Source organism: Ictidomys tridecemlineatus, chromosome 1 (assembly GCF_052094955.1).
Source record: "Ictidomys tridecemlineatus isolate mIctTri1 chromosome 1, mIctTri1.hap1, whole genome shotgun sequence".
NCBI classification, from domain to species: Eukaryota; Metazoa; Chordata; class Mammalia; order Rodentia; family Sciuridae; genus Ictidomys; species Ictidomys tridecemlineatus.
In genome coordinates this window covers 73,197,794-73,225,322 of record NC_135477.1, presented here as the reverse complement: position 1 = coordinate 73,225,322, position 27,529 = coordinate 73,197,794, and the positions used below count along the sequence as shown (strand labels likewise).

Below are 27,529 nucleotides of genomic sequence, written 5' to 3'. Positions count from 1 at the left end.
TACTAGATATGCCTGTTATCTTTGCTCACCTGAGTCAGTCTTAAAGCTTTCGACCTCTAACAGAAGCCTCAGGGGTTCCCAAGGCCTTCTAGTCTCTGGAATTTCCGCACCATGGAAGCTGTCAGTGCCCTGAGTATGGGTGTCAGGGCAAGTTCTTCTTTTTACTCAACTCACACACCTCACTATTGAGCAGGGCCTCCTTGAAGAAGATTGATTTACCACATTAAGTGAGCCCCGATATGCTCCATGAGGATGCCACAAGACAAACAGCTCCTGCCGTGTGCCTCCATCCCACCTCCCTGTGTTTCCATTACATTTGGGCCAGAGTCATGGTGGATGGGTTTGGGTGTAGTTCATTTTCTGCCTTACACGATAAACTTGTCAGCCTTTGAACGATCAGCACTTGTATGCAGGGAGTTCATTTGCAAGGCCACCTGGTTTCTCAGCTCTGTCCTGCTCCCCTTTCACTGTGTCTAATGAGCCAAAACCTGGCTTCTGTTGAGCAACACGGAGCTGCTGGGCCCTGCACAGCCTGCAGGAGATGGCAAGACCTCAGCCACTCCTCAGGCATCCTTCTCTCCTGCCTGGAGGAGGCTGAGGCACTGATGCCCAGAGGACAGTCCTTTCTTGCTGCCAGCCTTGTGATGCCCAGAAAGTCTTTCCTTTCCTTTCCAGGGTTGTATCAGGTTTCCTCCAGCCTCCTAGCAGATCAGCCTTGCTGTGGGCTTTCTTGGGAGCTGCAGCTTGTCCACCCTACACTGATCTTAGGGCTGTTTCCAAGAAATCTTGATGAGGCCAGATACTCAGCAGGCTCTTGGAGCTCAGCAAGGCATAGCCAATAGGACTAAGGTGTGCAGCTTTTGAGTTGCCCATGGTCCCTGCCTGGCCTCCAGGTCCACACCCTTCCCATGCTGCCAGGCATTTTTGACTCTACTCTGACAATTTTAACCTTGGTCCAACCTTCTTTGGTGACTCCCTGTTGTTGCTGAGCCTAACATTCACAACTCTTGATGATCTGCTCCCAACATAAGCATTGGATGTTCAATGCCTGGGATCAAACCTACTCCTCCCTCTTACTGAATGATTATTATCATACCCCATTTACAAGTGAGGCCTTGGAAATTGCCTAAGGTCAAGATATTTGGTTTCTCTGTTTCTCACTTGCAGATGAGACATGACAATGATGTCTATTGCATATTCACCAACATGCATGCTTAGGTTGATACTGGCACATCATAGGTGCTCAACATAGGTTGGCTAATAGCCTCACATCATTATGTTTTTCCAGTCACCTCTAAATCCTCCAGCCTCCATCCATAAGCTGGAGGCCAAGCTCCACCTGCAAACCGGGGTCTGCTCCCAGTCCCCCAAGCCTTTCCCCATACTGTTTTCTCCCTCTTGACACATCACTGTCTTCCTCTCTCATATCTGAATCTGACTGAGGCCTGTCCAAGACCTTGCTATGCTGTGAAGGCACAGGCTAGCCTGCAAGCCCAAGGGGATGCCCGGCACAGAGCTTGGTGCAGGACTGACTGAGCACCATGGCCTTCTGCAGAGATGCCTACTGGAGGGGAGGGGGCAGGGGGCAGAGGAACTTTGCAGACGAAAGGGAATCCCTACCTTGTTTTCAGCCTCACCCCCAGCCTGCACTCCCCCACCATCTCTGATGTTTTATGCCCCCAGTGTAGTGTTTTCCTGTTCTCGAGGAACCATGGACCTTTCTCATTAGCTAGCAGAGCTCCTCCAGGCCCTTCTCTGAGCTGGGTTCACACATCTCAGCCCCACCCAGGCCAGACCAACAGAAGCACACTGAAGTCCATTACGAACCATGGACACTTTCCTGTGCCAACCTTGTATAGAGGTCTAGGTCTTGTCCTTGGTGAGCTCACAGACATGGGAAGGGCATCAGATCAGTGCTCAGGGGGCTGCATGTGCTGGACAGCAGTGACTGCCTGAAGTGTGGGGCTGTGGGGCTGGCAGGGTCACATGCCATACAGCAGGAGGCAGTGGGCATAGAGAGAGCTGGTCCAGCCCTGGACTCAGGTACTGAGGGAGTCCAACCTGGCTGGTAAAGTGAGGCCTTCATGTCTGTACTGAGCAGGCTGCAGAGCCAGTGTATTCTGGGTGTCAGGAGTCCTTGAGGATAGGGCCAGCACTGCTAGGGGATCAGGGAGCTCAAAAGATACTAACCAGCAGGATTTGATAGGCAGAATAGGAGAAGGGCCCTGATGAGGAAATGGAATGTACACAGGTGACCAGGGGGTACAGGTGGTTGACCATGAGGGCAATGCAGGAGTATAATGGGGCAAGGGAGACAGGAAGCAGGAATGGATGAATGGATGTCCCAAAGATGGGCTGGCTCCCCAGAGTGGAAGGCCTGCTGTGAAGTCCATCTCATTCCCCAAAGATTTGCAGATAGAGTAAAGGAATAAGTGGGGACTGGCGACACCTTTCATTCAAGGACATCTGTGGACACCTCTCATGTACCTGAAGAAATCACCTGGGCAGAGCAGGGACCAGCACAGGTGGCCACATATCCAGCAGCTATTGAGAAGGCCCATCACAAGAAATTAGGATTGAACAACCACATTGGGGGTTAAGTGGAGGTGTACACCACATGTTTGAAGAAGGCAAAATGGAGGTGACAGCTCCAGCCACTACATGTGCGTTCCAAGCAGCAGGAGGGAGGAAAGTAGGGAGAAGGGCAGAGAGCGTGTGCTAGTTACCTTTAAGGAGATTTCCTAGAAGCTGTAAGATAGCATTTCTAGATCTTGTTGGCAGAATTTAGACACTTGGTTGCTCCTGGTTGTAAAGGAGACTGGGAAATGTAGCTTTAACTGGTAATTTCTGTGCCAAGCTAAGTACCAGGGGTCCTATGAATAAGGGGAGAAAGGAGGCCTGGCAAGCAGCTAGGAATCTCTGCCACACAATGGCCATTTGTTTCCCAATACCATGCACTTTGTCTTCCCATGCATAGAGCACTCTCAGCCCCTCCCTGGGGTTTCCCTGCACCAGATCTCATCACTGTATCTAGCCCCAAGCTCAGGATCTTGGGAGATCTGCAGCCCTCTCCTATAGGTCTTGATATGGCTCCTTAGAATTTGGAACTTAATACTAAACTTTGATTTTAGTGGACTTTAAAAATTTGGGTGGACTTTAAACCAAAGATAGGTTGTCGGTTCCCACACTCACTCAGTATGGGATGGTGGAGAAAGCACGGCACCAACACAAAAGGGATTTCCATTTGGAAGAAGGGCAAATACTTCCAGCAGCAGCAGCCACTGGCATCTGTGATCAGGCCCCATCAGGAGATTTTGTTAAAACAAAAAACCTATGATTGGTGGAAGAATCACAGAGTAGCCCCTCTGGCTAGCCTGACTCCACTTTCTAGGAAGAACCTTGTGTTCGGTGCCCTCTGTGGAGAAGTAAGCCCCCTGTGCCTGACTCCCCCTCCTGAGGAACCATCCTTGTCTAAGTTCCTCCAGGGCCACTGTGGTGGGATGGGGGGGGTACTATTTGGGGGCCTGCATGGCTTTCAAAAAGCCCTTCCTGTAGGATAATGTCCAGCAGCCTGAGAATTTTTTTAAAGCAAGCTGTAGGCCAGGCTTGGGGCTCCCAAGTGACATGTTTCCTGCACACCTAGTGGCTTTTAGTTTATTTGTCTTGATGAGTTAGTTCCACATGCCTGAAATGGCCCCAGATGATCATCCAGATGCAGGTTCAGGGGCAGCCTGGCCCTTCTGTCTATGATTCTGACTCCAAACCATGAACTGGAGAGAGGGGCAAGCAGAACCTTTCCTTCAGATTTTTGCATGAAATTATTGCCTAATTTTAAAACTTCAACCACTAATTTAAATGTTTGAAAATCATGATTCAAGACAAATAAACATGCCTATGCATAGGTATGGCTCAAGGGTGCCCAAGTGGAGGATGAATTGGGGTCCCTGTGCAACACGGGCCGAACTGAGGGTCCAAGTTTATCTCCTTTTACCCTAATAGGGAGGGCCAATGGTGCACATACTGGAGGTAGAACTGGCCACAGCTGAAGGCCAGGACTCTTGCAGAGACCACGAGGGTAGAATAAAGTTCAGGACAGTCTAGCTGACTTCACTGCCCTCCTAAGGTTTTCAAGGCTGCCCTCCATGTGTGGGCTCTGGGAGAGGGACCCCAGGCCTGGGGCAGGTGCTGAGGCCATGTTTGCCTGTCCTACAGACTCCACCAACCGGGACTCGCTGGACATGATCGAGCGCTGCATCTGCCTGGTGTGCCTGGATGCCCCAGGTGGTGGGGAGCTCAGTGACACCAACAGGGCACTCCAGCTCCTGCATGGAGGAGGCTGCAGCAAGAATGGGGCAAACCGCTGGTATGACAAGTCCCTGCAGGTAAGTGCCCCCTTCTGCAGAGCCAAGCCCAGCACTGTCAGCCAGCACGTGCATCCACTGGCCTCTGTACCCAGGGTGCTGGATTTGGTGGGGGTGGGGCAGCTGAAGGGTCCTGAGATGTACTATTGCTGTCACCTCTGGATTGGCCGGAGCTCTTCAGGAGTAAGTGACTGAGCCCAGCTGAAAATTCCAGCCTCCTGCAGCTTGTGCCAGGAAGATCTGGGTCACACCTGGGTCTCATCCCCCACCCCCATCACACACTGTATGGTGGGGACATAAAAGTGATGGGAGACCGCCACATTTCTACCAAATAAATCCCCGGCACATTCATGGAGAATCATGTCAGCTTTTCCTAATGGCTACCACCTGGTTTCAACATACCTTCCTTAATCCTTGAGAAATGGGGCAGCCTATCATCCCTACAGAAGAAAAGTCCTCAAATGAAATCAAATAATTCATGTTTTCTCATTCACGTGACATCATCCTAGAACACAATATGTACTTCCACCTGGAGGAAAACACCCAGGCAGGTGAGGAAGAAGTGGAACTGAGGCCATTCATTCCTGTTCTCCATCTTTTCTTCCCTCAACATGCCAATCCCAGATCTGTTTTCAGTTTTAAAGCTACCGTACTCTCACAGTGACCGTTTAAAAGAGCAGGCAAACCCTGGCTCCTCTTTGGCATGGCAGGGCTCAATTTGGTGAGCACTTCTTAGGAACACCTCGTTTTTCAATCTCTATCCCTGTGTTATCCTTTTTGTTGTTTTGCGTTGTCAATTCTTTTGTTTCTGACGGGTTCTCCTGCCAGTGTGCTGGCTGTTTTAGCTGTCACAGTGTAGCTAACTGCTTGTGATCTTTCATGGAGCAGCTGTGGAATGAAAAGATATAATGGATGCCCAGGATGAGGAACATAATAAGCCTTGGAGCATCTTTTTTGTTTTGTTTTGTTTTCAGTTCTGGGGATGGAACCCAGCAGGGGCATTTTACCGCTGAGCTACATCCCCAGCCCTGTTTTATTTTGAGATAGAATCTCGCTACCTTGCTGAGGCTGGTCTCGAACTCATAATCCTCTTGAGTAGCTAGGATTGCAGGCATGTTCCACCTCACCCAGCAATGAGCAGTTTTTAAAAGATACTGTTTTCCTCCTTTCCTTTGAGTGGCAGGGACAGAGGCACTAATGTCGGAGAGCCTGTGCTGGCCTCCGGGTGGCTTTCACAGGCAGGACAGCTTATCAGACGAGCCAGGAAGCCCAGAGAGGCTCCATCAATCTGAATTTGAGAAGATGAAGGATGAGTCTCGGCACAGAAAGGCAGGGAGTGGTAGGAGAAAGAAAAAGTCAGCAAGGGATGCCTTTGGAGAGAAGTTCTGTGGTCAGTTAGTTAATTTTCCTTTTCATTTGTAGAATAGTAGTAAAGATTCCAGCATGTGGCATTCAATTGGAAAGAAGCCCTGGGGTGTGTGTGATATGTTCTGGTCCCCTGAAAGAGATTCAAGAGCTTTTTGGCTGCCTGCCTCCCTCCCTCCCTCCCTCCCTCCCTCCCTCCCTTCCTTCCTTCCTTCCTTCCTTCCTTCCTTCCTTCCTTCCTTCCTTCCTTCCTTCCTTCCTTCCTTCCTTCCTTCCTTTCTGTAACAGGGATTAAACCCAGGCATTTAACCACTGAACCACACACCCCAGCCCTTTTTATGTATTTAATTTTGAGAAAGAATCTCACGAAGTTGCTGAGGCTGGCTTTGAATTTTCAGTCCTCCTGCGTCAGCCTCCTGAGCTGCTGAAATTATAGGTGTGCACTATGGCACCCGGTGAGCTTTTATTTGTTTGTTTGTTCCTTTATGGATGAAGGACTTGTGTCTCCTCGGTGTGATGAACCACATGCCAGACCCACTTTTAGTTAAACTTTAAGAACCAAATTTTATCTCTCTCATCATCTCCTCCTATACCTTTTGCACTGATTAAGATAAATATAGTTTTGTAAAGTCATCAAAAAAAGTCAAGTAATCTTTATGGTGTCTATGGATCCTACTCCTTTTCTCTAATCCTCATCTTAATCCTGGGAGCTGAGCTGAACTGGGCTGAGCTGGGCCTGTATTAAGTGAAGCAATCTGAAGTCCAAAGACTCAAAGCATCTTGCTGAAGCTCTCCCTACTCCCCATGGCAGCAGCAGAACTGAGAACCGGGTTCCTGGCAGCGAGGAGCAGAGCATCCTCAGTATACCTTGCCTTCACCCCTGTCAAGGGGTATTTTATTTCTCCCTAGGAATTTGCTTACTATCCAGATCAGATCATCATCTTCATTCATTTGTTCATTGCAATAATCCAGCACCTATTCTGGGGTGAACCTTTTCTGGAGTCTAGATCCTGGGAATAAAATCAGTGGTGGCCAAAACAAACAGGCATCAAACAAATGATCTCAGTAAAGATGGTGTCTGTGACGTGTGCAATGAAGGGGAAACGAGGCTGAGAAGGAGCTCCACGTGTGCTCACTAGGAACCCCTGGACTGCCTCATTCAGGGAACGTGGGGGTCTCCTTTGCACTTAGCTTTTGTGGTAAAGAGGTCACCCAGTGTAGAGCTGTCTGAGACTCACATGCAGTGGCTCAGGCCACTGCAATCACATGCAACATTCTCTTTAGGAAATAAAGTACCTTGGAGGAGAGGTACCCCAAAACGCCAGGGGAACCCGACCTGGAGCCAAGGGGCTGGTGTGAAAGGCTGACTCCCAGAGGCTCACCTCTCTCTTCCCTGTTGCAGTTTGTGGTGGGCCGAGACGGCACCTGTGGCGTGGTGTGTGAACACTCCCCATTTGATGGCATCGTTCTGGTGCAGTGTACAGAGCATCTGCTCAAACACATGTGAGTCCAGGGGCAGAACACAGGAAGACCGCCCAGAGCTGACACACCAGGCCAGGAAAAACTGGGGTGGCACCAGAGAGGGGCTCTGTGTCCATCTGGAAAGTGGCTTAGTAAAAGATGTTTTGGGGGAAAGCAGCTTAAATGTGGCCCAGATGGAGGTTGCAAACTGGACAAGAGATGTAGGGCCATCCGGAAGAGGCGGGCATGGAATTGTCAGGAACATCTGCTTTAGTCCAGGAAGCTCAGACCAATACCTGCTGTTTGTCCTGAGTCAGGACTGGGCCAACTAATGACCCAGCACAGAGGGAGGTCTCTGAGTGACAACTACTCCCTCCCCAGCCTGGGTCTTCCCTAGCCTCTGCACTCTGCTTCTCTATCCCTTAAACACACTGCATTTTTTCTTCCTTTTAGTTTTGATCATTTTCTTCTAGCACCTTCTCCCTGGTTCTAAATTCTCAATCTCTTCCACAGAACTCTTAGGGATCACTAAAATCCAAACCAATCCTTGAAAATAGAACAGCAGCTTGCTCCTATATTTCTCTCCAAGTCTTATGTAAATCTTATCAGTATAACATGACCAACAGGAAAAAAATAAAAATAATGTGTTTGGTAGTCAGGCAGAACTGAATAGAATCATGCTCTGCCTCTTACAAATTTTGGTGGCCTCTCTGAGCCTCAGTTTATTCATCTGTACAGTGGTTTGTTATAGAGCAAGGACCTGCCGCAGAACCAAGGAGCCAAGACAGCCACAGCAGACTTCTCTCATGAATTTTTGCAATCACACCAGAAAAATTTCAGACATGACACTTCATGTAGTAGTCATGAGTTTATTAGAAAGATTAGGAAAAAAGAAAAGGGGATACTCTCAAGGGAGAGAGTGGGTCCTCTCAGAGATGAGAAGGAAGTTCATACCCACTCTTGCCCTCCAGTTTTAATGGGGGTTCCAGAGATGTTTCTAGAAAGTCCTACCCAGGTCTATCCCTTGACTTTTGACTGACAGCAGGATTGCCTCACACTTCCAAGTCCGCACTGAGCATGGTTAACAGTCCAGGGCAACTCTAGGTTGCTTTGGTCCATGTTGACTGGTTCTAATTAGAACTTGTTCTTATAGACTTTATGGTTGGGAGAATTATCCTTATCTCCCTGAGTTCCCTATTTAAGGGTCACAAAATAAGATAACTTGTGTTCCTCTTATTGGCTTTTTGGGCCTGCATTTCTTTTGCAGATAACAGGTTGTTTGCTGGGGAATGTAACATGCTTCTGACTTAAGACTGGCAGGCTGCAGGTAAATTGGTTTTCAACAGAAAGCATATGGGGGTCAGCACAGTAGGCCCAGTTTATTAGATTATCCCCTTAACTTCAAGCTCCCACCACTCATGGCTATCCGTTACCTCTCAGTTCGGGGCAGCTTATATCCTCTGAAACTCCAAGGCTGCACCCACCGACAGTTAAGATGATTGCAGTGGCAGAGGAACAGTGCTGTCCTGCAGCCCTCCAAGCCTCAGGAGGTGGCCCCTTTGTGCCCACAGGATGAAGAACAGCAAGAAGCTGGTCCGAGCAGACTCTGTCAGTGAGCTCCCAGCTCCCAGGAGGCTGAGGTGGAAATGTTCTCCAGAAATTCAAGGCCACCTAGCCTCCTCGGCTGAAAAACTTCAACGGTAAGAGAAACTCAAAGTCTCCTCCAGGGTCATCCTCCAGGGGCTGCCCGGAGTTGCCCCTCCCCCAGCTGCTGATGCACCCTGGAAGTTTCCAAAGACCCCAGCAACTCAGCCTCCCCTCCAGGGCCCACCCCACCCTCACCCCTCATGGAAATGTAGTCAAACTAAAAGGGAGTTACAACTCTCAGGAAATAACCTTGCTGAAGTATCTGTCATTTCCATAAAATGCAAACGTGGAGCTATTTTTTTCTGCAGGTTTCACCTGACTGAGCAGAGTCAAGGCCAGGAAATCATCCCCTGCTTTGGGAGAGTAATAAACAACTGGTTTGAATAGGTCATTTGAATCCAAGCTACTCAATTTGCTTGAGTTTACACTGCAACTTGACAAGGGGAGCCTTTCTCCCTAAGGGGAGGGGGTGGTTCAGGCCCTAACGGGACCCAGGAAGGAGGGAGCCAGGCAGGAGGACCAGGGACAGCTGTGAGCCCTTCTGGGTGGGCTTTGGCCAAGGACAATGGTAATGTGTGGTGGGAGCTGGGGACTGGCAACCGTATCTGGACAACTGTAGTTGTTCATTTCTTCATTCAGTGAGTGAGTATGAATGTAGGAATTCATTCATCAACTCACTTATTCATTCATCAAACATGTGCCAAGCTCTAGTTTGTGCCAGACCTGTGGCAATGCTCTGGGAACACAGAAATTAATGTGCCGTGAAGCCTATCCTTCATAATTTTAGAGGAGGAAGCAGATTCCAGGACCAAACATGTGAAGTAGGAAGATAAGTGCCCAAATGAAAGAGAGGCATATAGACCTGAACCCACAGAGAGACAGAAATTGAACTGTGCCTGGATAGTGAGCAAGGGCTTTGCAGAAGTGGGCCTTCAAGGATGAATAGGAGTTCCAGGGGCAGGTAGACGGGGAAGAGGTAGAAAGGAAGATTGTTCAAGCTTGTACCAGTTCTTAAAGATCCAGGCTGGTCTGGAGATCAGCAAAGGCAGAATGGCCAGAATTAGGGCACAGAAGGGAAAGTGGGGCCACACTGTGGAGAAGTGCACTGTCCTCATATTATGGGCTCTGGAGCTTGCCCTGCTGGAGGTGATAAGCCCCTGGAGGAACTTGGGTGGGGAAACTTGCGTGAGCCAGGAAGGAGACTGTAGGGATAGCACAGATGATAAGGACAGGGTGTGGTCAGGCTGGGAGGCCCAAAGATGGAGATGACTGTTTTACTGAGAGCTGCTGTGGAGCTGCTCAGCTTTAGCAGGGCAGAGCCGAGGTCTCAGGATTTCTATAGAATGATCCTGACATCTCAATTTCACAGGGTGGTTTTCGGGGGATAAGTGGGCTGCCAGAAGAATAAGTGGGTGGGCCTATGAGTCCTGGGGGAAGAAGGAGCCTGCTCACTTTCAGGTCCCCAAGCAGGCCCCATGTGCTCGCAAGGCCCCTGGCTCCTCTTTCTGGAGACCAAGGTAAGGTCTGTGGGTGGGGAATCAGGAGGATCCCTGTGGGCCTGAGCAGCCCCTGGAAGGGGGATGAGGTCTGAATGGGCAGAGCCTGGGGAGGAGGTTTCCAAGTGGCTGTGGTGACAGAGCTCAGTCTGTCCAAAGAGTTTGTCAAAGGCCAGGCTGAGGGGCAAATCCTGAGGAAACTGGGTCCCCTCTAAGTCTGTGTATGTCCCCAGCACCTGATGGAGCCCCTTGAGAGCTGCGCTCCTGTGAGGCAGGGATAATTCAAGGAGGCCCGAGGGGGCACACTAAGGCCCAAGGAAGGGTTTGAGCAGGGGTTGGGCTGAATTCCCAGCGCTTCATGCTCAGGCAAGAATAGGGGCAGAAGATGTGGATCCTGCTGGACAGTGCTCCTTTGGGCAGTCTGAAAGAAGAGACTGGTGTATTTAAGGGTGGCTGGAGCTTAAGATTCTCATGTAGACTCGGGGAAGTTTCCTATTACTCTGATAAAGACCGGGGCATATCATGGATAAACCAGGTTTTCAGCCACTGTGAAAGCTCCAGATGAGTAACCCTTACTAAGGTGACTGTGACAAGCAGTCAGGCAGGCCGCAGGACCTTCTTCCCTACAGGACACTGAGGATGAGTCTTGGTGAGGTCACGCTGCTGGCAGCCAGTTAAGAAATGAGCTCTGCTAGAGTAGCCAGAGATGAGTCCACAGTCATGTTAGCCACACCTTCTTACGTGGGTCAAATGAATGGCCTCTGTAGGCCTACTTTGTGGGCAGCAGGCTGCTAGGATTTGGTTTGTGGGCAGTGCTGGCCCTGCCCATGCAAATATCGCTAATTCCCCATGCTTCTCCCTGCCTTGTAATGCAGCTAGGACCACCTCCCTGCCAGAGCAGAGCCACCCCCTGTCCAGCTGAGCTCAACTGCCCAGGGCAGCCCTGGTCCTGCACACTTATATAGGTCAAGGCATGTCTCTGACACCCCAACATATTCCTGGAGGACAGGGACTGTGTCCTCATCTTCTGGAGGACTAAGATGTCAGCCAGGAGTGAGAAACTTGGGTGGGCTCTGTGGTATATGCATTTTTTAAAACATGCAATAAAAGTATCTTTTCTTTCCTACAGAATAGTAAAGAATCTTGACTTCGTTGTCTATAAGTTTGACAACTATGGGAAAACATTCATTAAGAAGCAGAAATGCAGCCCTGATGCCTTCATCCAGGTGGCCCTACAGCTGGCCTTCTACAGGTGAGCCAAGATGAGATGGACCTGAGTCCGAGTGGGTTGATGGAGTCTAGAGGGAGAGCTGGCTTTCTGGGGGCCCAGTGGGCTGGGGATGACCATAGCAAGCTGCATAGAGGAAGTGCCACTGAACTTGGTTTTGAGTAAAAAATCCAACCTCAGGAAAGAAAAAGAAGGGAGTCACCGTCGGGGAACTGCCTGAGCCATGGCACAGAGCTCAAAGGTCCTGGCATGCAGAGCTCAGGAGAGCCAGGCAGGTGAGGAGGACCACCAAGTTGTGGATGCTGCTCTGCATCTCAACTTTACCCAGCCCACCCGAGTTCCTGTGGGGGCAATCTGCTCCTCCCCAGTTCCCCAACCTTGATAAAGAAATGGGACCAACAGTCCCCTAGTTGGTCCTGTTAAGGATTTGGAACTAATTCTTGATTCTACCTTTTCTCTCACCCCACGCCCCACCCTGCCACTTCTCCATGTCAGTTCTCCAAATGTCTCTCAAGCCCATCCTCTGTCCTCCACGGCCACTGCCACCAGCCCCCCCCCACCAAGCTAATTTCATCCCTGGCTTAACCCACTGCAGCACACTCCCTAGGGCTCTCTGTTCCCCCTCTTGTCCCCTGTAACCCCCACTTCATGAAATATGAACTATGAGATCTGCAAACCAGACTTCGTCCCTTGCCCCCTTGAAACTTCCTGGTGGCTTCCCACCATGCTCGAGACCCTCCTGCAAGCTCTCTTCTAGTTCTAGAACTTTGTCCTGCCTATGCCTCTGCCCTCCCACCCCAGTCACCTCCAGACCACGTGTCAGTCCTCAGAGGTCTGTCTGGACTCTCTTACCTGAAGTAGCCACCTTGGGCTCTCCCTTGCCACCCAGTTCTGTCATACCTCATGGTCCCTCAAAAGTCCACCCAGTGCAGGAGGGCTAAGATACAGGGGCATGACTTGCTGTGTAACTCTGGGTGATCCCTATCCCTTTCTGAGCTCTGTATCTTTTTTGCTCTCTCACCCTCAACACTAAGGATTTTACTGACTGGTAGGAAAGGGGGTGTACCAGCCTGGGGATCCTCACCTGGTTCTCACACACAAGGAAAGAAGTGTCCCTTGATTGTTTTGGGGAGTAGCTATTGTTATTCTGGCCACTATCATGAGCTCTGCTGGGTTAACCAGGTTGTCAAAATAATCCATACAGATGCCAGACACACCTCCCTATGCAGGTCAAGTGAACGACCTCTTTCAGGTCTGCTTTGTGAAGAAAGGAGAGGCACAGCCATGAAAGGGTGACCTGGGCAGCAGTTTACACTCAACATCACTAAAACCCCTCCCTGCCTTAATGCAGAGGCCATGGCTGAATTGTTTTAAATAAAATAGGATTCCCTCCTGGGTGTAAATGATTAATGGTGCCATTATTCCATTCTGTGCTATTAATAACTCACTCATCAGGTCTCACCAGAAATTCCAGGTTTTCCCACAGATTGGGAATTTTTTAAAAAGCAACCAGTCATCTCTTATTTTATATCAACATAGCATTTCCAATGTATAAAAATGTACACAGCTCTTCCCATTAGAGACCCCCTAGCATTCATCTTCGGGAATTCTCCTCTAGAATTCTATTAACATTAAAATGAAATACTATGCCAAGTCAAGTCAGGACTGTAAAAATAAAGCCTGCCAAGGCTATTTTTCTTTCAGTGTTTATGATTCCTTGAGAATAAATTACCATTTGCCATTCATCCTTTATCTTCTGCAGGCTCCACCAGAGACTGGTGCCCACTTATGAGAGTGCATCCATTCGCCGATTCCGGGAGGGGCGAGTGGACAACATCAGATCTGCCACCCCACAGGCTTTGACTTTTGTGAGAGCCATGACTGACCACAAGGCTGCCATTCCAGTAAGTCCCATACCATCCTAAGGAGACACAAGGAGGGAGACATTGAGGCCACCGTGAGCTGCCCATCCACTGGGCTCCTGGACACCAGCTCCTTAAAGCCCTGTGCGCTGACCCTCTGCTCTGTTGACAGGCTTCCGAGAAACTGCTGCTTTTAAAGGATGCCATTCGAGCCCAGACTGAGTACACAGTCATGGTGAGTGATGTCGTGCCTCCTTGTGACCACAGTCTGTGCCCAGAGCCAGAGCTTGCCAGGATTGGGGCTGTGGCACAAGACCCTGGGTGAGAACAGCATCTCCAACTGCCAGTGGTTTGGCCACCTCCCTCTCAGAGTCTTCTTTTCTTGTTTTTAGAACATAGAGAGCACCCTGTTCCTTATTTTCCTGAGATTTTATAAGAGTATTAGGAGTCCTTTGAAACAACCATAATGTTAATAATAACATAGAACTTTTCAGTTTATACAAAAGAGGTCAAATGTGAGGGAACGGGGTTCTGGGCTGGCAAGTGGAAGCAGCTTGTGTACCTTTCACAATTGTACTTGCACTTGCGAGGGAGGCAGTATTTATTCCCACCTAGGTTTGATTTTTGCTTTTAATTTCCATGTGTTTATTTATGCTACCCGCACTGAAAATTAATACTGAATTCAAACTGTAAGGGAAGGGCGGGGGTTGTGGCTCAGAGGTAGAGTGCTCGTCTACCATGCATGAGGCACCGGGTTCAATCCTCAGCACCACATAAAAATTAAATAAAGATATTGTGTCCACCTATAACTAAAAAATAAATATTAAAAAAAACTGTAAGGGGGCCTTTTCCCTGGTTTAGGGAAATAATGTATTTTCTGGCACTGCAAAGACATCACTTGCAGGTAAACAATAGAGAATAAGCATCTGCTTGGGCCGATAATCAATATATTGATAGAAAATCATTCCAATACAGTCTTTGAAGGATAATATGAAAAGTTTTGATCAAATTTTACTCTATATATTTGAAAGCAACTATAATACATTTCTGAGGGTTTTTTTTGGGGGGTGTACTGGGGATTGAATGCAGGGGCACTGGATCACGGAGCCACATCTCTAGCCCTATTTTGTAATTTATTTAGAGACAGGGTCTCACTGAGTTGCTTAGCACTTTGCTTTTGCTGAGGCTGGCTTTGAACTCGTGATCCTCCTGCCTCAGCCTCCTGAGCCACTGGGATGACAGGTGTGTACCACCGCACCTGGCTCTGGATTTTAGCAACTTCTTCTCAGTTGCTATGTCCCTTTTATCTGAAGAGTTATGTTTGTTCTGTAAGGGAAAAATTAAATGCTCTGCTAGTCAGCTTTCCATTATTATAACAAAATGCCTAAGATAATAAACTTAGGAAGAGAAAAGATTTGTGTAGGCTCACAGTTTCAGAGGTTTCAGTCCATGGTCAGTTGGCCCCATGATTTTCAGGCCTTTGGTGACAGCACATCATGATGGGAGCCCATAGTGGGGCAAAGCCATTCACCTCATGGTGGAATGCAAAAGAGAAAGAGGAGGAGGAGGAGGGGTTGGGTTCTCACTATCCCTGGTAAGGGTTCACACTCCTTCCTCAGTGACCAGAAGGCCTCCCATGAAGCCCACCTCTTAAAATTTCCACCATCCAATAGTGCCAACCTACGGACTAAGCCTTTAACACAAGCCTTTGAGAGACATTTCAGATTCAAACTACAGCAAGTTTGTATTCTGGATTCAGTGGATATTTTGTTGTTGTTGTTGTTATTGTTGTTGTTGTTGTATTTTCCTGCTATAGGCCAGGAGAAGTGCTAGGTACTAAAAAAACAAACAAACAAAAAATGAAGCCTATAAACCCTATCCTTGGGGAGCTTAGTATATAGTTGGAGGAGAGGCTATTCAAAGTCAAGTCCAATCCCTTGTGAAAAGAGCACTCAGGAGGAAATAGCAAACATGGAGAAGGAAGCTCTTTCCTCTGCTTGGAAAATCCAAAAAAGACTTTCCAGAAGAAGTGGTGCTCCACATGAGACTTGAAGGATGAAGAGAGGAGAGGATAACCCAAGAAGGGAACATCAGGTGCAAAGGCAAAGAGTCTTGGGAGAATAAGATACATTTGAAGAAAAGTAGCTCTGTGTGTACAGCTGACCAAGGACAGAGGAGCAGGAGATGTTGGATTTCCTGTTAAAAGCTTACCCCAGTATGGAGTCTACAAAGGACCAGTGGGATTGATCGGTGGTGGTGTGCCAACCAGCAGAGATGCTGATTAGGAAGCTCTAGGACACTGAAGGAGAATTGATTAAGGGCTTCCACTGGGCAACAGCAGGGGTTAAAGAAGTCAACACAAACTTTTGATTTAACATGCAAACTGAACACAAGGGTCTATGGCACTCACTCTGAAACTCTCTAAAAAGACAGGAATTTTTTAACCCATAAATACGGTAGGGCAAAGAGATTGAGAAAGAAGGTAACATCAAAGTGTCCAAGCTAGAAATAGAACAGCTAGCAACTGACTTAGCAAACAGCAAGAGAAGCCGGGGTCCCCAATGAACTGCACTGCAGAGCCTTGGGGTGGCTCAGGCATTGTGGACACCCACCAAAACAGGGTGGATGTAGGGGTTGAAAAGAAGAGGGCTGATTGATTTGTTAGTCAGTGTTAACTGCTATAACTGAATACCTGAGACTGGATACAGAGACAATGTGGTTTAGGTGCCCTCTCATGAACTCTTTGATCACCTTGTACTTTTCCTTCCCATCTCTTTCCTCATTTATGATGATATGTTTTTTGTTGGTTGGTGGCTCCCTGTCCCCCCACCCCCACTACACCATTAGCTCTATGACAGCTCCAACTTTGACTCCTCTGTTCTCCACTGTTGCTCAGTACCTCGCAGTACCAGGCATATGGTGGGCACTGAAAGTTTCCCTAAATGAGAGCCTGAACCATGAGTCGTTTTACTCTTAACTATTCATGGCTCTAATCTAAACATCCTTTTTACTCAGCTCTTGCTTCAGTTGGCACAGAGGTGGTGAAAACAGAAGTGGATCAGCTGCTCTAGAGAGCGGCTGCTTTTTTGGACACAAATCAGAGCTTAAATAGAGTAGCCTGAGAAATGAAAAGAGCCATCTCCTTTATGGACAGGCTCATAGCTCTTCCTGTCTGTCCTAATGGAGCACATCTAAGGTGAGATGGGGGAATAGGGGTGTCGCTCAGTGGTAGAGTGCTTGCCTAGCATGCATGAGGTCCTGGGTTTAATCCCCAGCACTGCAAAACAAACAAACAAGTAAATAAATAAATAAAACATATAAAAATGAGCTGTGGTTTGTAAACCTTGTCTTTTCAGACTGTTAACCAGGTGCCTTTAGAGAGCCTGGGGCCTCTGAAGATTATGAATCTAGATTAAGTGAATTGATCTGGAGCCCACAAAGTGACCAAGATTTAGCAAAAGACCTTATGCATCATCTTTATGCATTCATTCTCAACTGAAAGAGAACAGCTGTCAAATCCCAAAACGTGCTTTGTAAACCTAAGCAAAGTTTACAGGGAAGGAAGTTTTCCCCCTGTGACGGGCTGTAGCAGGAAATGGCCAATTTATGAACTATGAAACCCCCAAATTTACCTGAAGTTAATCTGAAGTTTATTGCTCTAGGGACGGGATAGCCCTCCCTGCAAGTCTCCACAGTCCCCCAATTGCCCCCAGATAAATATGTAATAATAATAATAATAACAATAACAGTATGCAAATAAAGTAAGGCCAGAACTAGTGCCCTGGCAGACACACCACCCCTCTGAGTCCCTCCTGCATTAAAATTCTGAAGCCCTAGCTCTATTAGCCTATGATTTGATAAGAGTTTATCTTTGTAATTTTTTTTTTAAAAAGAGAGAGAGAGAAAATATCTCATTATTCAAGTAGCTCTTTCCCCTTGAAAATGTCAGCAGAGCCTCTGCTAAGTTATCTAGCTCCTGGCTCAAAATGATTTCTTAGATCACGAATCTAGATAAAGTGAATTGATCTGGGGCCCACAAATGGCGAAGATTTAGCAACAGACCTTTTGCTCTCTGGCCTGCCTTCCTTAGTCTCCTGCCAGAGGATGAAGCATTGATTGTGGTCAGAGAGCCCCCCACCACGACAGTCAGAGACACCCTTCCCAGTGCTTGAATGGGGCTCAGCAGTCCCTGGACCCAGCACACAACCTTCTCCCCAAACTCCCTCCCAGGTCTGAGCAGGTTGCTACTTGGGTTGGCCAGGTTAAACTCACTCCTCCATTGGAGCACCATGTGGATGTGGGTGTAGAGTGGATGCTTGCTGACCTTTAACTCAGACATCCTTAGGGTACAGTCCAACCTGCTCTGGACTCATCCTATACCTGCAGAAATGCACCTGGCCCAAGGGCCAGAGGTAAAGTGGTGATGCTAAGTGGCCATTCACATACTTTGGCTGCAGCAAGCACTAGGTAAGCAGGAGCCATGACTGTTGGAGACACCATTAGTGTTGTGGAGTAGAGAGTAAGGGAAAAGGATGCACAGAGGAGCCCATGTCCCATCTCTTGTTCTTTGTCCCCAACCACCCAGGCCATAACAGGAATGGCCATCGACAACCACCTGCTAGCACTGCGGGAGCTGGCCCGGGATCTGTACAAGGAGCCACCTGAGATGTTTACAGATGAGACATATCTGATGAGCAACCGATTTGTCCTCTCCACCAGCCAGGTACAGCCCCTGTATGCACAGTCATGACCCAAGAGAACCCAGAGTGTAAGCAGTGAGCTTTCTAGAAGGCTCAGTAGTTGAGAGCCCACTGGCTGGAGTCAGGCAAGTTCTGACTCTACCTCTGCCTCTTTCAAAAATTTTTTAAAATTTTAACTGACACATAGTTATGCATATTCACAGGCTACAGTGTGATATTGCAGTACTTATATACAATGTGTAATGGTCAGATCAGGATAATTAACATATCTATCACCTCAGACATTTATCATTTCTTTGTGTTGGGCACATTGAAAATCTTCTTTACTATCCATTTTGAAATATTTCATTAATTGTTGTCAACCATCTACCCTACTGTGCCATAGAACATTAGAACTGATTCCTCCTATCTAACTACCCCCCAACCCCATACCCCATACCCATTCATCATTCTCTCCATCCCTCCTTCCTCTGCCTGGCTCTGCTTCTTACAAATTGTGTCACCTTTGGCAAAATAATCTAAAAGTTCAGAGCACTGGTTTGCCATCTCCTAAATGGGAACAACCACAGACTCCATTTTAGCCAAGAACACACCATGCTAGGAACACACCATGCCAGTACTCTAACCATTATGCAGCACTTCCTTCAACCTGTTACCTGAGAGGTAGTGTCCCACCATGGGGACCAAAGACTCTGAAGCCCAACAGGCTTAAATGGACCCTCCACACAAGTCACAGGCATTATCATAAAGGGTCATGCCACCAAGAGCAGAAGGTGAGTGGCCAGCCCAATATTTTCTAATCTGTGCTACAGACAGGCCCCTTGTGTTGGAGGACCACTGTCACAGAGACAGAATGAAATCCATTAGCGGGAGGCAGCAGTCAAGGGGAGGAATACCCCCACACTCGTCAATTTACTAAAACTCCACCTCATCTGTGAACGGCCGGACATGGGCAATAAAAGGGGCTGATAAAGCTGTGTTTGAGGATAAAAGCCCACTCAGTAATTTGATTTTGTCATTACGGCAGTGAGCTTGCCGACATGAATAAACGGGGACAGAACATAACAACATAAATTCTTCAGGAAACCATCCATGGGCAAAAAGTGCTTTGGAATGGCTTTATGGCCTTCGGCTATTGCACGGCAAATTTATCTGACAATGCGGTGACTCTATTAGTAAGACTAATGGTTTGTTCTGCCCCATTAAAATGGCCAGTATCGCTAAAGAAGGCCAGAGAACACAGCACCAGAACACAGCACCAGAAACCTGTTAGGTTTAAAAACAAACCCTGTCCCACACCTAGGGACAGCTAATTTAATTAATTAATTAGGGTGTGGGTTTTTTGATGGTTGTTTTTCCCACTGGAGAGTAGCATTTATGACTTGAAAGCCTTCTGAAACACACTTACTGTGTTTATGATCCAGATTACAAAATCTTAGCACTCTGACTTTAAAACATATCAGGCACAAAACTAAAACTCCAGCTGATGGCAACCTTTTAAAAGCCCGATCCTGGGTAATTGTGCATGGCCAGGCTGTGGAGAGAGAATCAGACCAGCCAGGCAACACTGACAGTAATTAAGGATTGGGGGAAATCAACAGAGAAGATGGGCCAGATTTCCTCCAGTTCATAAATTACTCCCTGTGGGAAGCCATCTAACAGTTGGGTGCCACCAGGGTGCCATTTAGTAAATTACCCTGATTGCCACTGTGCCTCAAATGGCCCCCAGGTGAAGAAGAGACTCAGCCCAAGCCCCAGCACTAGGTCACCCTGGGAGCTTCCAATTCCACAAGTAAAGCAGATTGTACACTGGGGAGTGGGCTTGGGGTCCCTCTCCCTCTGAAATCATGCAGTTAGATGCATTTGTTTTTATGACTCTGGCTGTGTCCACCCATGCTGAAGCAATCAGTTGATTTGGTTAATTCAGTCAAACCCCAGGAGTGGAAAATAGGGAAGCAAATACCCAGCAGAGGCCCCGGGATATTGGAACGCCCCACATTCTAGCAGGTTCACAGGTTGCATTTCAGAACAAGCTGCTGCTGACCTGATCTCTTCTTCAGGTGCCCACAACCATGGAAATGTTTTGCTGCTATGGTCCTGTGGTCCCCAATGGCTATGGTGCCTGCTATAACCCCCAGCCTGAGACCATCCTCTTCTGCATCTCCAGTTTTCACAACTGCAAGGAAACCTCTTCTACAGAGTTTGCAAAAGCTGTGGGAGCAAGCCTTACCGACATGAGAGACCTCTGCAGTTCGCTGCAGCCAGCTGACGGCAAGTCATTGGCAACAAAGGAAAAAGCCATGAGGCCCAGCCAGGGGCACCAGCCTTGACTCCTGTCACTCGGTTTCAGCTCCTTGAGCCCAGCCTTCTGAGGCTGCCAGACCCTGCCAAATCCCTGCTCCCATCCGTCACTCCAGCTTTCTGTAGCTTCCCTCTCCTCAGGACCCAACCCACAGGTCACCTAGAGGCATCACACAAGGCTGCAGTGTTAGCAAGAAAGGGTCCCTCATTATGCATGGGAATCATCACTATTCATCAAGGTGCCCTCTGGTCTGTGCACTGGGAAGGGAAACCAGACTGGCTTGGAGGTGGCCTGGAGGTAGGAGATCCCCATCAAGGTCTTCCTTCCATAGACCTCAGAAGCTTAATACTCATGTGTCCCTCCCCAGCAGGACGTAAGCATGCCCAGGTAATGTTTCTGCCCAATGAAAGAGTGAGTCACTCAATTACATGCAGTGTACCCAAATGAAGCATGAAGGCAGAGGCTAGCTCTGGATTATTACCTCTTTTCTTTGGGGGAGGGACAGGGGGCTTTGTTTTCAGATTTAAAGTATCAGATCTTGGCATTCAGAGCATCTCTATTGAGCCATACAGTCCTGCAAGACCCTGCTCTACCCTCTACATACACACACACACACACACACACACACACACACACACACACACACCCCAAGTTCATAAAATATAGTGACCTATGTCCCAAACACATTTCTCCTTTCACCCTCTGGGAGAAACCTTCTGTTGCATTCAAAAATCTTATCTAGCTATTCTGAAAGAAAAAAAAATTTGCATTGACCCTGTGACTTGTGACTCTCAGCGTCTCAGGCAGCACCAGGGTCAGTTCAAAGTGAGCAAACCATGCGGCCCTGAGCAGGCAGAGTGGATATGTGGAGGACAGGTTCACTTCCTAAGGTCATGCCTTTTGCAGTTTTTTTTTTCCTATTTGTTTCACACTAAATAGGCCCAGTGTGTGATTGGTGCCAGTAGGTGGAGGTCAAAGAGAGTTGCTTTAGGTTTTTCTATTGTTATAATTTATCTTTTGTTTAAAACTTTTTATTTAAAAACATATTTTTTGTGGTACTGGGGATTGAACCTAGGGGGGGTTGCTCTACTACTGAGCTCATCCCCAGTCTTTTAAAATTTGTATTTATTTTGAAATAAGGTTTCTCTAACCTGCAAGGCTGGCCTTGAACTCGTAATCCTCCTGCCTCAGCCTCTCAAAAGAGTTCCTGGGATTACAGACATGTGCCACTGCACTTTACTCTTTTTTGTTTGTTTTCAAGAGAGGAATTTTTAAGGAAATCATTCTGCCCAGGCATGGCAGTGCATACCTGTAATCCCAGCTACGTGGGAGGCTAAGGCAAGAAGATCACAAATTTGAGGCCAGCCTTGGCAACTTAGTGAGACCCGGTCTCAAAATAAAAAGGACAGGATGTAGCTGAGTGGTAAAACATCCCTGGGTTTAACCCCCAGTACCAAAAAGGGAAGTAGAGAAGGAAGGGGGGTAGATGAGAAGAAAAAGAAAGTCAGATTGACATTAATTTCAGAAATTACCTCCACGGCTCAAGCACGATACCCTTAAGTGACTGGGCTTCTTTATTTGGAAGATTCACCTTCGGGATTCTGAAGGAGTCCAATACAAGTCTCTCCTCTGGCTTCTGGGACTGAGGGGACAGCTGACAGAAAGCCAGACAGGGAAGCGAGGTTAAGATTGTCCTGCAGGGCTGTGACTGTACAGGAGGTGTGAGAGGCACCTTAAAATTCTTTAAGTGACAGGTAATAATCGTATTTACTATGGAATGCAATGTGATGTTTCAGTACACGTGTACAATATGTGATGGTCAGATAGGGTCATCAGCAGATCTAGCACCTCCAGCATCCATCACATCTTTGCAGTACAAACATTCCAAATCCCCTCTTCTAGAGTTGAAGTAACCTACGCAGTGCTATGGACTCCAGCCATCCTCCTGTGCAACAGGACACCAGAACTCACCCCTCTGTCTGACCATAACCCTGTACTTGGTGACCCGCCTCTGCTCTTTCCTTCTCCCACCCTCCTCTATGTCTAGGAATCATCATCCTACTCTCAGCTTCTGTAAATCAGATCAGTTTTTTAGTTGGAAGTCTAAATGGCAGGGGAAGCGGAATGGGAAAGTAAAACATCTAAAGTGCAGGGAACAGGCAGAGCCCACCCCCTACTGTGTTGTTGTGCCCTCCTGTGGAGTTCCTAGAAAAGCCCCCTCCCCAGTCCAGGTGAGCTCTGTGTCATTCTAAGCGCTCCATCCACTCTGACCCAGGGGTACTGCAAGAGTTCCTTCTCTGGGCCACTGTGAAAGCTGTCTGCACCTTGCTTTGGGTTGCCACAGGTGGGCTAAGGCAGGGCAGGCATTTGATCTTGCTTAGCTATTTGAGAACACAAGCAACCCAAAGGAGAGGAGTCCTTGAGACCCTGGTTTCAGGAGGAAGAACTCCTATTGAATGATGGGGGAGATTTGGCCACTGGCTTCTAACATTTAAACTTAAGCCACTGGTCTGTAGGTCCATGTGGCTTCCCCTGAGGCCTACCTTCCAGTTTCTCTTGGCAACTCGCAGCCCAAAGACTCTGGGGGTTTCTGGGGACCTGCAGTCTACCTTCTGAATACTAGCCCCCTGTCTGATCTCACTCAGTGACCTCAGTGCCAGATCTGAGTTCTCTTCCAGTTTCCCTCCGTGGATTTTTCTGCAGACAAAATTCTCTGACTGTAGGGTCAGGCAGCTCCACTGAACGTGGCCAAGTGATTTAAATGCCCAAAGACTTAATTCCCTCCATGGTCAAATGAGAACAATAGTCTCCCCATCTTGCCAGGCTCTGAGGGATGGAGACCATGTGCGCAAAGCTCTTGTGTGGCAGGGGGGCAGTAGTGCCCACCCTCAGAATGGCTTTCCCCAGCAGGCATTGTTCACACTGCTCGGACAGAACCAAGTTCATAGCTGCTATTCTCTGAATATAGGGAAAGGGAACTCACTCTGTATATTCAGATATTAAACCATTCACTGTGAGGGTCTGAGAATCATGGGTGACAGACACTTGGCTGGAGGGAACACCTCTTCTGTCTGAGGAAGGGGCTGGAAGCTGGTCTTCCCCCTCCAAGAACAGATGGGTCCACTACGTCTTTATGCAAAGGCAACACTGAGCCATGGCCAAGGGCATTTCTGTGGGGACTCTGGGAAAGGAGATTGTTCCATGTGTCCCCAAAGAGATGGAAAATGAGACAGTCATTTGGAACAATGATGCATAATAAATGTGGCCACCTTACAAGACTGCTAAGTTGCCAAAATATATAAAGTTAATATTTAAGTTCTATTTTTATAAAATAGTTATAGATTTATGGCAATATGTACATGTGTATTTATAGCCTTTCCATCTTAATTTATAGTTTTGTGCTTTAAAGAAATATATGTATGATTAAAGAACTGTATATTGAAAGCATTCTATTCAATGTATTTAAAAGACCCTAACTCTGTATTCAATAAAACTTAATGCCAAGAAAGATGTCGCCGGTCATTGTATCTACTGACAAATGCTATAAAATATAATGCTGTAAATTCTGTGAACTGGATCAATAATTCTTTGGCCTTTGTCTGTATTTTGCCAGCAATAGTGGCAAATGTCTAAAGGATATAGGGAAGTTGGGTACAGTGGTACACACTTGTAGTCACAGATACTTGGGAGGCTGAGGCAGGAGTATCTCTGGAACTCAGGAGTTTGAGGCCAACCTGGCACTGTATTGAGAACTTATCTCTTAAAAAAAAACAATAAAAATAAAAGCTATAGGGGTCAAGAGAGAAAAGGGGCCAGCATAGTGGTACATGCCTGTAATCTCAGTGGCTTGGGAGGCTGAAGCAGGAGGATACTGAGTTCAAAGCCAGCCTCAGCAAAAGTGATGTGCTAAGCAACTCAGTGAGACCCTGTCTCTAAATAAAATACAACATAGGGCTGGGGATGTGGCTCAGTGGCTGAATACCCCTGAGTTCAATCCCCAGAAGAAAAGGGCTGGGGATGTAGCTCAGAGATAAAACACTGTGGGTTCAATCCCCAGGAAAATGAGGAAGGAAAAAAAGAAGGAAGGGAGGGAGAAAGGAGGGAGGAAAGACGTAGGGAGGTAAAGAAGGAAGGAAGGAATCTTCACATTCCAGAATCAACTGAAGGATGTTCAAAACACAACAATAAGCAGAAGCTAAAGGTGCGTCAGACAGACCCAGACCGCAGTGGGGCTGGTGGGGGTCTACCCTTGCTGCCAGTTGAAAGGCCACGTAGCCCACGGAAGTTGGGAAAAGCAGCTAGGAACTCCCTCCACAAAACCAAGACCTCCTAGAGGTATCCCAACCTTGTGAAAAAGCCCTGAAAAACCCTTTCCATTGGCTCAAGGGAGCAATGAAGAAATCTGCCATGTACTCGGGGCTGTAGAAGAGGAGGAAACACAACCCATGAGAAATCAAAACCACAAACTTGTGCCACATGAGGACTTTGAATCAACACACCTTCTGTGTAAAGTAGGACCTCTAAGACTATAATTTAAAAAACCAATTGGGCCCAGCACAGTGGTACACACCTGTAATCCCAGCTGATGCAGGAGGATCACCAGTTCAAAGCCAGGCTCAGCAATTTAGCAAGACCCTGTCTCAAAATAAAAAAGGGCTGGGGATATGGTTCAGTGGATAAGCGTCCCAGATTTAAAACCTGGCATTAAAAAAAAAAAAATGGCCTGGGTCAGTAAGACCCAAAGGACCTCAGAAGAATCAAATTCAAAACTACTTTCCTGGACCCACCAAACACATATGGACACACCAAACACATATGGAGGGAAAAATTATACAAAGTGACACAGAAGATTTGAAAAGGAACAGACTAAAATTCTAGAATTGGAAAATAAATAACCAGGTTGATGGCTTTCACATAAGTGAAGACACAGATGAAAAGAAAATTAGTAAACTGGATTGTTTATAAAAATGAACAATTGCACATAGATAGTGTACAAGCATATATACATTCTAGAAAAAAAAGCAGGGAAAGAGGGGTAAAAAGAGAAAAAAATACAGAAGAGAAGAAACAAAGAATATGGTAAGAAGGTCTAGCATATTTAGAGTCCGTGAAATGTAAAAATGGAACAGAAGTAGCCTGTGAAGAACTAATGGCTCAACCAGTCATGGTTGTGTAAACCTGTAATCCCATGGACTCAGGAGGCTGAGGCAGGAGGATCACAGTTCAAGGTCAGCCTCAGCAACTTAGTGAGGCCCTAAGCAACTTAGTGTGAGACTGTCTCAAAAGAAAAAATAAAAAGGGTCGGGATGGGGTCAGTGGTAATGCACTCCTGGGTTCAATCACCAGTATCAATGGGGAAGAAAAAAAGTAATATCTAAAACTTTTCCAAAAACTAATGAAGGGCATTCATTTAGTCTCAAGAATCTCCACAAATTCCAAGTAGGATAAAGAAAAAGAAATTTATACATAGGCACCTTACAGTGAAACCGTAGAAAGCAAGTGATAAACATGAAAACAGAACAGTAACAACAACAACAAAGCAATAATAATACTTCTAAAATTTTTAGCAAAGTGAATGCTACAGTTAAATTTCTAATAAATAAAAACATTAAAATGAAATGATGATTTTTGCTTCATAAAAAGTATATAAAACTTAGAAAGAACCAGATAATATGAATCCCTGTAAGACAGGACACCTGACCATACTGAGCCAGCAGGAAGATTAACAATGTCATTACAGTTCCACATTCCTCCCCAATTTACTGTACTCAACTCTGTTGGTGAGTTCAGTTGTCATTTGATGTTGAAAACAATGTGCTGGGGGAAATTATTTATAACCCCCCCAATTCAGAATTCTCCTGGCATCATCCCTCTATTTACCAAACATGTATAAACTAACTTCAAAGAAATATGTGTCATAGTAGAACAGATTGTACCCACAGAAAGAACTAAAACACAGAAACAAGAACCTATGCTGGGAGAAAAAGTAATGATAAAGGGTTTTTAAATCTTTTCACCGTTCAAAAGGAGGATAAAAAATAACAGCTACCATTGATTTTTGGAAATTAAAGATATATGTTGTAATTTCAAGGGTGTAATTATTAGATTTCACTAATCATTGTAATAAACAACTTCAAAATCTCAGTGGTTGCAGAGTAAATGTTCCTTCTTGCTCCTGTCACAGACTGATGCAGATTGGCCGGGCTTTATTAGGTGCAGATATTCAGAGACCCAGTCACCTGACATGTTTGGGTCCCTCAATCCATGGGACCTCCAGGTCCTCCTAGCATCCTCTGTGTCTGACTGACACAGAAAAGGTTTTAGAGGCCAGAGCTAGAAGTAATGGATGTCTTTTAGGTCTGCATTCCAACCGGCAGAACCCAGCAAATGAATACAAGTTTGCGAACCTATAGTTTTGTCTTCACCAAATAGACTTCCACCGCTTGGATACAAGAGTTGGGACAAACCTGAGCTGTGGGCTCACCATTCTGTTCTTTAACTAGAGAAAAGAAACAACTTTCAAACGAGGAGAAACTGAATGATTAAAAAAACATATTGAATCAATCCAAAAGCAGACAAAAAAAGTAGAGGAAATGCAAAAATTTTCTAAACCAAACCCCTGCTTGGCTTGTTGCTTGACCTGTTTTTTGTTTTTTTGTTTTTTGAAAATAAAAAATACAAAATGCAACTTACTTCATAGGGATAATATCATGGTTAAATTATGAGAAATCACACCTGTAATTCCAGTGGCTCGGGAGGCTGAGACAGGAGGATCCCAAGTTCAAAGCCAGCCTTAGCAACGTGGAGGTTTAAGCAACTCAGGGAGACCCTGTCTCTAAATAAAATACAAAATAGGGCTGGGGATGTGGCATGTGGCTTAGTGGCCGAATGTCCCTAGAGTTTAATCCCCTGGGACCAAAGAAAATATTATATATATAATATTATATAATATTAAAAATTATATATATATATATATATATATATATATACATGACAAATCCGTAAAGTGATTAGCACTGTATCCTGACACAAACTTCCTATATCTGCACAGTAAATGTCGGTTATTGTTACTTATCCTCAACACCTGCCCCGCAGGTTGAAATTGCG

At 46.7% G+C, this 27,529-nt stretch overlaps 1 protein-coding gene across 1 annotated transcript in view; it reads left to right on the top strand.

Annotated features, from left to right (window-relative positions):
- Nucleotides 1–23,994, top strand: part of Chat (choline O-acetyltransferase) — a 51,381-nt gene extending 27,387 nt beyond the window's left edge. The window contains 9 exon segments of the mRNA XM_005339063.4: nucleotides 4,213–4,382; nucleotides 7,129–7,229; nucleotides 8,759–8,887; nucleotides 11,460–11,582; nucleotides 13,321–13,462; nucleotides 13,593–13,655; nucleotides 18,006–18,143; nucleotides 20,181–20,423; nucleotides 20,425–23,994. Of these exon segments, the coding sequence (XP_005339120.2) occupies nucleotides 4,213–4,382; nucleotides 7,129–7,229; nucleotides 8,759–8,887; nucleotides 11,460–11,582; nucleotides 13,321–13,462; nucleotides 13,593–13,655; nucleotides 18,006–18,143; nucleotides 20,181–20,423; nucleotides 20,425–20,478 (1,163 nt within the window). The 3' untranslated portion in view covers nucleotides 20,479–23,994.
- Nucleotides 23,995–27,529: the final 3,535 nt, after the last annotated feature.